At 50.7% G+C, this 14,493-nt stretch overlaps 4 protein-coding genes across 4 annotated transcripts, besides 1 other annotated feature; 1 reads left to right on the top strand and 3 right to left on the bottom strand.

Annotated features, from left to right (window-relative positions):
- Positions 1 to 14,493: part of a sequence feature (contig 1.118 712..105880(-1)) that runs on past both edges of the window.
- On the bottom strand, positions 402 to 1,857 carry ANIA_07086 (F-box domain protein; the record flags this gene model as incomplete). The annotated part of the gene is made up of 2 exons (XM_659598.1): positions 402 to 1,573; positions 1,614 to 1,857. 2 exons carry the CDS (start codon positions 1,855 to 1,857, stop codon positions 402 to 404), a joined length of 1,416 nt encoding a protein of 471 aa, XP_664690.1.
- Positions 5,146 to 5,967, top strand: ANIA_07087 (uncharacterized protein; the record flags this gene model as incomplete). Its single annotated transcript, XM_659599.1, has 1 exon — positions 5,146 to 5,967. One exon carries the CDS (start codon positions 5,146 to 5,148, stop codon positions 5,965 to 5,967), a length of 822 nt encoding a protein of 273 aa, XP_664691.1.
- Positions 7,364 to 9,088, bottom strand: ANIA_07088 (uncharacterized protein; the record flags this gene model as incomplete). The annotated part of the gene is made up of 3 exons (XM_659600.1): positions 7,364 to 7,471; positions 7,581 to 7,592; positions 7,793 to 9,088. The coding sequence occupies 3 exons, from the start codon at positions 9,086 to 9,088 to the stop codon at positions 7,364 to 7,366; spliced, it is 1,416 nt and encodes a 471-aa protein (XP_664692.1).
- Positions 9,234 to 11,556, bottom strand: ANIA_07089 (DUF2264 domain-containing protein; the record flags this gene model as incomplete). The annotated part of the gene is made up of 4 exons (XM_659601.1): positions 9,234 to 9,532; positions 9,575 to 10,353; positions 10,479 to 10,629; positions 10,686 to 11,556. 4 exons carry the CDS (start codon positions 11,554 to 11,556, stop codon positions 9,234 to 9,236), a joined length of 2,100 nt encoding a protein of 699 aa, XP_664693.1.

Here is a 14,493-nt window from a genome sequence, read left to right as displayed (position 1 = left end):
AAACTATGTAATATCTTAATTATTTCAAGCATTCGCGCAGCCGCCGGACCCGGGTGACGACAGCGTGCCCGCCGCTTACGCCACTTTCTGGAATCTTTCAACGTCGCCGACCTGATGGACTGCGGATATTATGCTTTAACAGAAGGTATGAGTACATCTCCTGCGGCCCGGATGGCAACAATGCGCAACTGGAGTGCATTGGTCTTGATGCTTTACATACGCTGAACAAGCCAAGGTGCACGTATCACAAGAATGGAAAGAAGATTGAATTTGGCTGCAGGCTATGTGTCTTTTGGGTCCTTGAGGGCCTGCAGTGGACGTGGAGGGGGTCCTGCCTGGTGTATGTGTCATCTCGAAGAAGTATACACCCACGAAATGAACGATATTGCACAGTCAGCATCCTACGGCGGTCCGAATTCTCGGCGACGCCGCATCCTCCACTGCCAAAGCGCAGGGCTCCCCTTGGGCCTGCCCAAAGGGATGAAATAGGAAATCGGCCGTCTGACCTCCGGCCCCGTGCGATCTAGCGTCTCGCTACACTGGTAGTTGAAGCTTCGCAGCTTAGACTGCCCGGGCTCCCCTACAAAATAGAGCAGTTTCTGTTCGAACAGGTCATCAAAGAACAGCCTTGTCAGACAGCTCGCTTCGCTTGTGCAGTGGTCGAAGATGGCCCTGAACGTCCCGGAAACAAGACTGACATTTTGCAGGGTTAGCTCTACAATGGCAGGTGCAGTCTCCTTGATGAATGCCAGAAGGTCTACCTCTCTTACTGTTAACCCGCGGAGTGCACAGCGCTTGAGAGTGGTTAACGTGGTCATTGCAACAATGCGCTGCAGAAACTGCTCCCGGTGCAGATCAACAAAAACAGTGTGATTCCCCAGCTTGTAATGGTGGAGTTCTAACTCCTTGAGGCCACTGCAGAGCTGGACCAACCTCACAAGGCCAATGAAAGTCGACTCGTCGCACGCCTCTGCTTCGACATCCTCATTGTCTCGAAAGTCGTCAATCACAGGTGCATCACGGTCCACTTCGTCCGCCGAGCCGCCTGTGATTCCGAGATTCTCCCTTCTCCCGTTGATGATCCGGTCTGAGAAGCTAACGGACAGGCTCTTCACAGACGCAAGCGAAGCTACTAGTCCGCTGGACTCGTGGTCTACGGCGCTTAGCTCGCTGCACGCCAGGCTGGAGCGGCTCTGCTGGGTGTAGATGTCAAGTTTCGCTACCGGCATTGCACTGATTGCCAAGGCACGTAGTGCTGTGTGGAATGTCTCTGTCGCCACTTGCCAGATGGGCACCCAGCCGCCGGTTTTCGGAGGAAGTCTTTGTTCGGCGTCTGTGTGATACACGACCACTTTCAGCGACAGCGTGCGCAGCCTCGGCCCACCTGCAGTGTTGTTGCCGCCATCTTGTGCCATGAGATTCCCGAATGCTTCGCTGAGTAGCCGTACATCCGTCCCTGAACTGCGCATTACCCTATAGTCTGTTCGCCGCTGCGCAAGTACTTCTAGATCCTGTCTTGTCTTTGCCTCATCTTCTGCTTCGAGGCCTTGCTTCTCTGTAGGAAGGTGGGAGCCTCAAGACGCCAACGTAGCCAGTTTGTGTTATGACCACACCGACGAGGACTAGGTATTGCACGAGTCTACCGAGCCGGCCGGGTTTTGTGGCCTGGACAAAGTCTCGAAGGGTGCTTTCAGTGATATCTACGTGTTTCCGTCGGAAGTGGGACTTGAAATGGTGTCCGGATGATCTCAGGGCGAGGCCTCGGCTGGTGAGGCGGAGATTGCGGATGTCGGTTAGTTCTAGGAGGGAAACGATGGTTTCGATAATTTCGTTTGGTAGATACTCCAGGCATGCCATTGTGCTGGTTAGTGGTTCTTACCTGTCTAGTAATCAAGTTGTTGGGTGGGGAGGTGTTTAACGATGGGATAGCAGGTTAGTGAATCAGCCTGGAGGGGAGATATTACGTAAGGTCGCCGACCCCAGCACGTCGACCACGAATGAGAACGATGCCACCTGATCTGTAACCTGACCACGAATCAAAACAACACCCAGAGGGCAGCTGGTGGAATGCGCAGCAATTTGTGGGCGAGCGTGTTTAGAACCACCCAGCCCTCAAGAAGACTATGAAACAGCCCTGACTAAGTCAATAACGCGTCTCCTTAGCCAACAGAACGTCGCTCTGGTATCTAAGGTGCGTAAAGTCCCTCAGTCTACGAAAGCAGAGAAATGTACGTTCTGGGGCACGATACATAAGACCAGAGTTTGGCACCAATGGGATTGTGGAGTCGATAGTTTCTTGCTGTAATTGAGCTAACCAGTCGGCAAACAGTTCTCAAGCACTGGTAAAGTGGCTTCCAAGTGCCTACATGTTGTCACTGTAGGACCCACTATACTATTAACCAGGCTGGTAATCCCTTTCATAATTGCCCTTGGAGACTTTGCTGGTATGGGAGGTGGATGTTCATGTACACCATGGGATGTGAATAAGACATATGGACATTGCAGTATATCAACAGGAACTAGTGCATTGAAGACAACACTGCATGGTTTATGCTTTAACCGTCTAGACCCTGCTGATGGTCTTTATCTGCCGATTAGAAGATGAGTAGTCAGCAAACAGTTGACATGTAGTTGGGAAGTACTTACCACAATACTTCCGTCGCGAGGATAATGGCTCAAAGACACACATACCTGAGTACGGCTGAGCGGACGGGAAGTCCTGTTTTCCACACCCTATGGTCGTATGTACCAGCCTTCGCTGAGCAATAACTGATGTAGACCAAAAATATGACACTCTGTGGTCGTATGTACCTGAAGTGTTTGGGTTCTGGATTACAACTATATGTAAAGCTCGTGCTTGTATTTTCCGACTTCACAATAGACCATCACTATGCATACGAATGGCATGTCGTTCTCTGTGAAAACAACAGCATCGCCTTCGACGAGCTCAAGCGGTACTAGCCATCCAGAGCAGGGTAGCTGGTTCGAGACTAATCAAGTTCAATAACGCCTGTGAGATGATCAATTCATCACGGCCATTCTCTATAGTCCCCCTTACTATTACACATACGCTTGTACCTGCCCCGGGTTCACGAGCAGTGTCTTTGCCGATCATGACGACCAGAAAGTAATTCGGAGCCCCCGCGTCGCAAGTTAGATCACTCAGTGATCCTGCTTACGTCCACTGGGTGTTTTCGTTACGAAGTGTCTGAGACCTGTTAAATCTGGTTGTTCAGTACTAGCCCGCTTGGTGCTTCAGTACTGGCTTAGCCGCACCTGGGGCAGATGACGAGTCAATGTTCAGTTGAAATTTGGGCAAGGAGAGGTCTGTTGTTTCGCTTACTGTCTAACTGGGTATGATTGATTGGCACCCACTATAATTTTTCTCTGTGTCATTGGCACTTTAGTAGGACTAGTAGGTATTCTACACCTTACGCATTAGAAGAGTCAACCTTCTCACCTAGACGCTTCAGTGCATGTCCCTTGGCCGTATTCCATGGTTATACATCTCGGAACCATCACGATGTAGCATTTGCAGGGGCCTCGTACTTGGCCAAGACCTCATAGCAGTCGAGACAGACCCGACTTGACATGTGGATGCGGTATTTTTCAATCCCGTAGGCTTGGTAGCTCAAAAGTGGGAAATCTTGATCGTAGCACTGCAATTAGTAAGAGCTTCACTAGAAGGAAATAGAAGGAGGGCTTTTGGCCCCCGGTCTTTGTATACAATTGAATTGGGTTATATTGAACTTCCCACTTAGCCAAAAAGGGCTAACCCTCGGAGAGCTAAGTCCTGACCAATATATTGGCTGCCAGATTATTATTCAACGTCACTCAGCGGATGACAGGGTCCACGTGGTCTGGGGCCTCTCAAGGGGCATCCGGACGTGCTACCCAAACAGAACTACTAGAAATAGCTAAATACATGTTTGAGTAACAAATCTGAACAACATATGTTGGAAATGAGTGAAAGAAGCGCCTGGTTTTACTTGATATCTGTCGACCGTATGTGACGGCTAGTCATATATGGAACTTTCCTATTTGGGATATCGGAACTGCAAGCTCCGGCTCGCCGATGCTTATGCAGAGACTTCAGCTATTTCCACGGTTCAAAAGTTATGTCTCTTCCAACTGCCGTATTAGGCTAGGTTGCTTATTATTTCTTATGTATTTAAACCGACCTATAGAGCTAGATTGGAAGAAGCAGACCTTCATTCTTTTATATTATTCGTTAGTTGATGCTGGTAATTACGTCGATCCGGATGCTCTATAATATCCTACATTATTTAAATAACCTACATCGTTGACGTATTCTGAAGTCTAGGTGCCCAGACAAGATCTGAGTCAATGTAGTCCTTATATAGGCAAGCGGCCTTTTTATAGGCAGTAAGAACGACGCCCTAAAGCCACGACAGCTTGATCAGGCACCTCGTATTCAAAGGGCTGCGACACGAGAACACGCACTGAGTAGTCCTTAATAAGTCAATGCGCCTTAGATAGAATCAATATATTATAAACGGAATTCCAGAGTCTATGTTTTACAAATTGACCGCCATAGAATAGAAAGGGATAATCAGCTCGTAGAGTACATATGTCATTCAGAAAATCTTGAAATAAACATCAAATAAACATCTCCTAAGGCCAGTGTATCTATATAATACAAAACATCACTGGACCAAATGGAAATGAGGTGTTCGAACACAGTGACAACGGATTGGGTCTGAGCTTCGATTGCCTTGATCTGGATAGTCAAGGAGCAAGAACTCGATGTAAACTGGAACCTGAGATTCGAACACTATATTACGAGCGGGTAGCCACTTGTGTGCATCCACTCAAGCACCTTAAATGAGCCTGGGGCTGTTTTCCGAGGGACACCTCGTATTCGTGCTATTTTAGGGCTTTGACAGGGGTATGTTCGCAGGTGCTCAATCCTTCCCGCTCAATCAAGCTTCATTCTGCGAGATTGCGATGCTTTTATACAGCGAATTGGAAGACGCCCTCGTTGCTATTCGGCTGCTGAGCCACCATTCATACCCATCATTCTCGTATAAATATCACGCACAGCCTAGGTGAACGGTCTATATAAACCTCACGTTCAGGAACAGAAACTCGTTAATCATCGCCGTCTGGACTCTCACATCTACAATGAAGTTCCTTCCCTTAATCCTCCCCGTCGTCTTCGCCCTCTGCGCGCAAGCCGTAGAGTGGCACGCGCACTACCGCATGACCTCCGACGAATACCAGTCGACGGCCAATTCTTACATTGACCAAGGGTTCCGTATCAAGTCAGTGAGCGGATACGAACGCGACGGCGAAGACAACTACGCCGCGATTTTCGAAAAGAACAACGGGGTCGCCTGGGTCTCGCACCACCGAATGACTTCCGCCTCCTATCAAGACAAGTTCGACAAGTACATTGCAGATGGCTATCGGCTCCTCCAGGTCAACGGATACACGGTTGGTGATAATGTCTACTTTGCCGCAGTCTGGGACAAGTCGCCCGCGCCTGGCGCGTGGGTGGCGCGCCACAACATCGATGCCGCTTCCCTGCAGAAGTACACCGATACCTATATCGAGCAGGGGTACAGAGTGACACATGTCAGTGCGTACGAGGTGAATGGCGAGGCGCGCTTTGCGGCACTGTGGGAGAAGATCAACGACGGGACCGCCTGGTGGGCGTGGGCGAAGATGACCGCGGCGGAATACCAGAAGAAGTTCGACACTTATCTCAAGGACGGATACCGCTTGATCAACGTCAATGGTTATTCAATTGGTAATACGGTGTACTATGCTGGCATCTGGGACACCTCTGCATCTGGCGCCTGGGTTGCCCGTCATGGTATGGATTCGCCGACTTTCCAAAACTTGTTTGACGAGTACAAGGCTGCTGGCTATGTGCTTCAGGTTCTGAGCGGATACAATACGGGAACTGCAGACCGCTATGCTGCTCTTTGGATCAAGCCTTAGATTTAGCTTGCTTTTTATTCTTATTCCGCCACTGATTTGGCTGAAATGGAGGGGCAGATGCTCTTTTGCTTGAAATTGCTTTCCTTCCCTGTTACTTTATTCTAAGTAAATCTGTCTCCAATGGACCTTGCTTGACATGTACCACATCAATTCATGCTTGTCGGCCAGAGAATACGCGCTTCAAGTTGGAATGGCCGTCGTTTACCGGCATCGTTTCGAACCCGCAGGCTGCCGCTGCTTAAGATACGAAGTCAGGATTTGGCCGCGAGAGTGAACGATTTGAGGTGGAGGGAATTGCAAGTCACAGCTGTTAGTTCGATAATAGGGGGTTGCTGAGGTGTTCAGACTATGAAATTGAGCGGGATGAGTCTACCTGTCACTCTAATATTTAAGTAACCACTGCAAGTGTGGATGATACCGTGCTGATATATTAGTATCGTAATAACTGTTCATGGTCTAAAGCTTTGGCCTTGTTCTATAATCCCAATATCGCCACCATCTCACTCCTCAGTACATGGAATAGAATTATACCTCCCCCTAACTGCCTGAAATTTCCTCCGAACATGCACCGCCAAATGGCTGGGTCTAGTTCTTTTCAAATTGCTAAAACCGGGATTGTGCCTGTTATATAGGGAGACTTCGAGCGACAGTATGAAAGGATGGGTTTTCATCGCCGCGGTTGAGTAACGGGACTAACCTGACAGCCTCAATTAGGGTTCCCGGGCCCATTCGACTGGTCAGCGGGGCTGTTATCCATTTGGTGCCTGTGAGGGCAATTCACTATCAATCACTGACATCCATGGCGGAAGAATAGAGGGATTGCGCAGAGCTTTTATGATGGAGAAAGTGAGCCTTCAGGGGGAAAACCCATCCATGGTGATAGTAGCCCGGAATTGCAAAAGTTCGCTGAGTTTGGCTTCAGCTTCTCTCCAGTTCTACGATTATCTCCCATAATTAGCCAGCTTTTCCACGTTTCAAGGGCTTGTAGTGGCAGTTGGAGCTATATTTCAGGTGCGAGTCATGGCTGTTTGCGTACAGCACCATAGTCCTACCCTGCACCATCAAGCTCGTCTGGCAAAGTTAGACTGAGCACGATTGATCAAGTCCGAAGACATCTACTCGGCAGGTGTGTGTCATTTCTCCACGGTGCCATAGATCATCTGTTGCTTCACAAGGCCAAGGACCATTGGCAAGTGTCCTATATCACAACTATTGAACTCGAGCATATACTCACCACAACTTATAGCTGGTTTATTTGTCGAGCGCGCAGTAGTAGTCATCTGAAGGAAACTTCTATACCCATATCGTTCTCTTCTTTTAGAACAGTCCATGAAGGGTATCCCTTTAGGTTATCTTCATCAGACATTCTTTGATACTGACCACCCCTTCGCAAGCTTCACAATATCCCCTGCAATCTCCGCGAACAATCCCACTGCTCCGCAATGACGGCGACCAGCAGAGTGTTTACTTCGGTGACGAAGAGCCTACGATATGAGGTCCCAAACTGGCCAATCGTAGGTAGTTATGTCGCGTTTCATCATGCCGCGTATCTCGGAGCTGTGTAGTACATTATGCCAGTTCTCATATCTCGGGACCAAGATGTATAAACATACAATCACCTTATCCTTGGTAAGAATCAAGCTAGAAATAAGATACCTAGATGCGGCAGTAGTTGTCAAACAGCCTCGGAGGTACATTGCTGATACATTGCTGGCAATATTCAGCCCTGACATATTGACTAGATAGTGCCCTTCTCTCATTGAGCCCGCAGTCTCAGAACTAAGCCTGCTCAACATGCTTTCCCCCCCCCCCCAACAGCAACAACCTTGTCGGCATTGACATCCAACCCCATCTCCCTCATGGCGTTCTTGCCCGCAAGCGCGTCCGGCCCGTCAAAAATCTCTGCAACCTCCTCAAGGCCCTTTCCCTTCGTCTCGGGGAAGAACAGAAAGATGAGGGTGAAGTTGACTCCGATGACCACACACCAAACGATATAGTACCGCCAGCTGATCGCGTCCATGGCAACCGGATTCGCAAAACTGTTATACAGGCCCGCAAGGTTCCCCGTCAGCTGGTACATCATAGCCGCCTTGGACCTCAACGAAAAAGGTACGACCTCCATAATGTACGTTGGCGCGACAGGCGAGCACATGTGGTATGCGGCGCTGAAGACGAAGATCATGGCCAGCACGCCGCCGGCATACCCTTTATCCTCGAAGTTGTGTTTCTCGTTCAGTGCAGAGCAGATCGTCCAGATTATGTACACGACGCCCATGCTCCCCATGCCGGACAGGAACAAGCATCGTCGTCCGGCGCGATCGACCATTGTCGCGAACACCGCGGCAGTGAGGAAACCCCAGACAGAGAGACAGGCGTTGATGATGAGCTGCGTCTTTGGATCGGTAATGTCAATAGTCACTAGCACTTTGGCGAGGTAGTACGATGTCAGTGCATTACCGGACCACTGAAGCATGGCGGGGATATAGCAAGCCAGGAAGAGACGATGGCGGTTCCCCCGCGTAGAGAGCCACTCGGTCCAGCGGGACAGGCGCTGGACCTTCTCCATTTCGAGCGTCGCCGTGATCTCGGCCATCTCAAAACACACGAGGCGGGAGTCAGCATCCCCGTGGCCGTGGTACTTTGTCAGAATGGCAAGGGCCTCCTCACTCCGGCCTTGGTAGATGAGCCAACGGGGTGATTCCGGCGCGACGAGAGCAAGGATTGCCTGGACAAGCGAGAAGAAGCATTGCAGTGCGCTGGGGATCCGCCAGCTCCAGTCTGAGCCTTCCATCTTGAAGGTCCCGTATGTCACCCAGGCGGCGATCAGCGAGCCGAGCGGCCATGTAACCAGGTAGAAGGAGACGAGTTTCCCACGGTGCGTCGGGTAGGCGACTTCAGTAAGCAACGGAGGCGCAGCAGTAGCCACTATTCCCAGTCCAAAGCCGACAACGAACCGGCTGAGGACGAACATGCCGTAGTTCACCGCTGCGGCTTGAAGGATCCCGCCGACGATGATAATAATTGATCCACCGCAGATCGGATACCGCCGGCCAAACCGTTCGCGTAGCTGTGACGAGATCAGAACCGAGATCAGCGTGCCGCCTGTCGGTCCAAATGTCATGGTCTACGCGGATTACTATCTGCTCGAGTTTGGGAATCAGTTGTTGCGGATGGGGTTAGTTTAGATTGGTTAGGGTTACAGTAGATCTATATAATTGAGTCGAGTAGAACCAATGTCACATAGCAAGCAGCGATCTGTTGAATGCTCAAATTTCGAGCGCAATCACATCCTCGCCACCATTTTCAGGAATATCCCCGAGCTGGACTTTGGGCACATCCAGCCACCTCTCTCGCATAGGCCGCTGGATCCCTCCCCCACCTCTCCCGTCAGGTACGCTCGCACCCGGCTGACCCCTAAGCGACTTCGCAGAAATAGCAAACACTCTAGTTACGAGCTCGATTTCCTCTCCAGCCTCGACATCAAGTAGTCCTAACTTTGCGACCGGCACCAAGGTGCGCTGGGAGAGTAGATTCGTGTTGGAATCGGGCTTCATGGCCTCATACTCTACGGACGTGGCAGTTTCGGACGAGCTCCAGCTAGACTTACCAGGTCGCCGGCGCACTGCTGCAGAGACGATGCCGCTTGCGCCGGCCTGCGAGAGCACAAGAGCACTTGATTGTGACACGTAGATGCCCTCACTCCTCCCGATACTCGCGCCCTCGATATTACCATCCGAGAGCACCGGCAAGGCTTTCTTCTCAGCCGGAACTCGCTCGATAGCAAACCCGCCCTCAACCAGATGAAGACTTTCTAAGGGGGCCTCTCCCTTCAATTGGATCCGGTGGACGCGGGTATGCCAATCTGGCCACCTCGCCGTTGGCGGGATCAGGCTCATTGTGACGACAAGCTGCCCGTCGGCCCAAGGTCGCCACTTGACATGCACAACAGGCACAGTCTCCCCAACTGCATTTGCAGTCCCGAACCTCGCCTCTGAAGACTTCCACTTCCCCGCCCAGGTCTCGATCCCATCGCGACTGAAGAAGAGAGCATTATCCGGTACGATCTGCTGGATCAGCGAGCCTGTCGGAACGCTGAAGCCGAAAGAGCTGGAGTATGCGAATTTGCAGTACTTGGCCTGCGAAGCTTTCATGGGCCAGGCGACGAACTGGCCCGCGCTGAGGAGGAAGTGGTGCGCGCCGTGGGCGTGGTCGCAGAGGATCTGGGTTGGTTGCGGGATCAACTTGACCGAGTCGGCTAAGACCGGATACGCTGATTCAGACGAGGTCCAGAAGGAGTGGCCGTCGACCAGGGCAAGCGGAATGAACGACTTGACCGACCAGTAGACGGACTGGGGCGAGTTGTAGTCTTCGGCCATGTACATGTTCCTGCTTATGCTGTCAGCAAGACACCCAGCCAGCCCTAAGATGAAAGCCGGGCAATGCACGGATAAAGATAGTCGATATTCATTGTCTCGTCTGGATAAAAGATATCGTCTGAATGCGCTGCCCACCATCTCAGATGCCGTAGCAGAAAGCCTTTGACTGAGCCCGGTGAATCCAGCGGCGCCGGCATATCTGGTACTTCGGCAACAGCCAGGGCTGCGAAGAAGCCGGCACACGCAAAGTGATACGTGAGAGACCTGCCGAAGGGGATGGCTGCGCCTGTATACTTGTCAGTCAGGGCCAACCGTGCGGATTCAGCCAGGAGGACCACCGACCATCCCTATCGAAATACCTCCAGAATGCCCGCCCAAACTCCCTCGCCTGCTGCCGGTATCCTTCTGAGCGAGCCGGGTCGAGCTCTGCCGCGAACTTGGCATACAGCAGCTGGCTGAACTGGATTGCGTAGCTGCTGGAGTAATAATCCACCTGGCGGCCTGGTCCGATCTTATCACGCCGTCGGGTCCTCTTGTATTCCTGCTCCAGCTCGGCCTCCTGTTCTCCGGTCAACCACGGCCCATCACCAGACCAGCCTTCGCCTCGGTAGAACGAGTCAAGGACGGCAAGGTCGTCGTCCATCGCGCCCTTCAGCTCTGCGTACGGAACTCCTCCCACAATGATTAAGGCGAGGTTGGCGAAAACATGAAACCACCGCCAGTTATTCACCGGCATCTCCTTCCCGTTGATCCCGCGCAGCCAGGCAACGATGTTCTCACGGACACGGGCAGGCTGCGAATGGTAAAAGTCCTCCGGCGCAAACAGGACCGCGACGGCGATGACCTCTGCTTCGACCATCCGCTGGTCGCCGTCGCCGATCTCGCCCCAGTACTCCGGGTGCGCGGGATCTGTCCCGGTCTGGATCCCCTGAATCCAGGGCCGACATACACTGCGGATTGCCTCTGCGTCTGGATGATCGGGTTCGGCACGCACTGCACGTAGCAAAGTGGAGATCACCCATAATGGCCGCGCATAGCCTTCTAGCTGCGCCGCTCTCTCGTCGAAATGTGTACCTGTCGCGACGGGGAGGCGGATGAAGGCGTTCCTGGGAGAGAAGTGTGTGTGCAGAGGCTGGACGAGAGCGATGGCCGCGTGGATGAGATCGGCGCGGGAACGCAATGGGTTGTCTGAGAATCCTGCGAGGGGTGGCATCTTGGTGATCCAGTCGATCTCCAACTGCTCCAATGTGGTATTCTTGGAGAAATGCGGCGACGCCTTATAATTAGCCGCCTCGGGGATACCGGGACCGCCGGCTGACTGGGTTAAATGGGATATACAGCCTGTATACCTATCTTGGCTGCATCTTCCTCCTCTTTGCCCCGCATAACTTGTGGCTAGTGTTGTGATCGTCATGCCTAATCTCTCCCACCTGGTCTAGATCAATATGGCACCTTGTCGAAGGTATGGGTAAGGATGAGCTAGAGACCCTAGATTCCAATCCTAGATTCCAGGTCATGGGTATGGGGTAACGGCATAAAAGACTCGGGAACCTAAAGCATTGGAATTTGTCTATAGAGTTGTATGAATGGGAGGTTTCAGCTCGCTCATTTATGATATCATTGTAAGTGAGAGTCAACCTCTCTTCTTGAGCGGCCATATCTGTGGCCTATTACTTCAGATGTCTTTTATAGGCTCTTACTATTCATGCTGGTTATGCTAATGTTCTATAAGACAGAAGCTTTACCCTCTCTCAGACCTTACTGTAATGGCTTGTCTTTTCGACGCCTCGAAAGTATACCCAGCCAATTTGCCTCCTTGTAGAAGTTTTTCGGCATGAAAGTGAATTGATTCTGGACATAAAGGCAATCAATGACCACAATTTCCTGATGTAGTTCAGGACGATTCGAGAGCCGGGGTGTAGGGCGGATGCTACCCTGCTGTGCCCTCCCTTAAGACTCCTGTCGTTACCTTGATGCATATTCCATTAAGACAACTTAAAATCAGTATGTGACTGGCAGCAGAGATCCAGCTCCGCGAGGCTACTGTCAGGCCCGCTGCTGCTGTTCGATTATGTGAATTAGTTATTTTCAGCGCTCTCATGAGCTGGGAATAGGATGTCATCCACAAAACAGAGCAACAAAGCTCATATTGCAGTTAGACTCTACAAAGGTGCTTACGGTTATACCATTGCATTCCGATCTGCTTGAAATTGGAGTAAGCAAAATCGCAGCAGGGAGAAGTGGGTGGAAGAAGGGTTTCCGGGCAAGAATCGAGAATAAGGTTGAAGTTGAAGAACAGCACGGCACTGTTGATTATTGCTCATTTTGGAACATGCCCAAGATGATCATCCCTGCCTATCTCCCTGTACAGTTACGGGTGTCGGTCAGATAGACAGTACGCTGATAGGGCTTCCGGTTTAGGAAAGTCACCATTGGTAGAATCCAAGGCTGACTGCAAAGGCCAACGGGCAGCCCATATCACGACAAGCCAACAGCCGATGGAGAAGCGTCGGCGGGTTAGTCTGGCGGAGTCTGAGCTATATTGCGATCAGGCGCGGCGGGGGATTTCTGTGATTAATTTTCTCATCCATATGTCGTGGGTTTGAGACGTAGCAGGGTGCTGCATACCGTGGCTGCCGAGTCTGACACGCCCCGGGGCTGCAATATTGTGCGATACTCGCTGATCCTTTAAACTATTCGAAAAGACGCTTCGAATGTCGATAGATCCAATTCGTCATGTACGCGCAACTACATTCACCTCGTAGCTAGCCTGATATTATCCCAAGCTCTCCCACCCATTCACACTGCGCAATAGGTCCTTCTACGACGGTAAATATGCTTGTGCAATAATATGAGCTAATGGAAATTTTTCAACTCCTGGTATCACGATAAACCTCTAGAAGGCGTAACCACTACAAACATCCATCTAACCAAGAAGTATCTGGAAGGTTTTCCGCAAGGATATTCTCGAGATGTTGTCAAAGCCTTAGCCCGCATGCCAAGTGTGGCACCACCTGTTGCAAGCTTAGATTAGCGAGGTGGACGGTTACAAGCTAGGGTAAACTTCTTTGCCGGTAAAAAAGGCTTAGAAATAGTGGCTCTTGTGCTAAGCTCATATTATCTTGTCCGTTGGTAGCTAATATCTGAAAAATAAATGAGCAGACTCGACTATGAAGTGTACAATCCTATTCTTATGGACTGTTGCTCTACATACGGATTGAATGACGCTTAGAGTCTTGCATTATGCGAAACAATAATGTAATGATAGAGAAGAAGTTTTGCGATATTTGATAGGAGAGGTATAAACATAGCCCTTCTCGCCCTTCACTTCTGTAACCTTAACTGTTATGAATATGGCTTAGCGCTTGGAGTTGGAGTAATTGCTTGGAGTTGGAGTAGTTGATACTCCAATATTAAGGGGCTATATAAGATGACACGTGTATCTCCCATCTTTCTGTTCTGTAACTAAGTCCATGAGCTTGCTCCCTCAGACAATGATCACTTAGTTCTCTCTATTCTATGCCAACTTCCTCTGACCAACTGTGGATTTCACTACATTAACAAATAATGTCGGGGGGGTCCTAGCTGGCAGTATGCGAGCACGTGACCTGATCACTCTGTCGGGGCATACTGCCCTCCGGTACCGCCTGCCCCTAGGGTTCGACCTCGATTAGTCATCATTTAGTAAGCTAGTTATTTAGATAGGCTGGCCTTTCCGGCCACCCAAAAGGACAACCATCCATCACTTCCCATAGGTCATGAGCCCTTTACGCTGAAGGAATACGATTTGTTTGCTAGATATAGATACGCAGAATCGATTCTTGATGCTCTGAGCAACTTGCTATACAAAATTTTAGGCACCCCGGACCTGTACGAGGGGGGGTAGCAACAGTTTTGGGGATTACCCCTGAATCAGGATCATAAGGCACCTTTCGCTAGGATGCCGCCAAAAGCCTCACGAGGCACCAAGTCAAACGACGTACTGTTTCAAATGACAACAAGGCATCGTACATACGAGCCGGAAACACCAGTATCTGCTGACAACCAGATATCGAACGATTCGACGGACGAAGACCAACCTAATGAACCAACCACAATGGAAGACATGCGAGCAGGATTACTCCGCCAACTACGGGATGAACTATGAGAA

Source organism: Aspergillus nidulans, chromosome IV, assembly GCF_000011425.1.
Source record: "Aspergillus nidulans FGSC A4 chromosome IV".
NCBI lineage: Eukaryota > Fungi > Ascomycota > Eurotiomycetes > Eurotiales > Aspergillaceae > Aspergillus > Aspergillus nidulans.
This window is presented reverse-complemented; position numbering and strand designations above follow the sequence as displayed.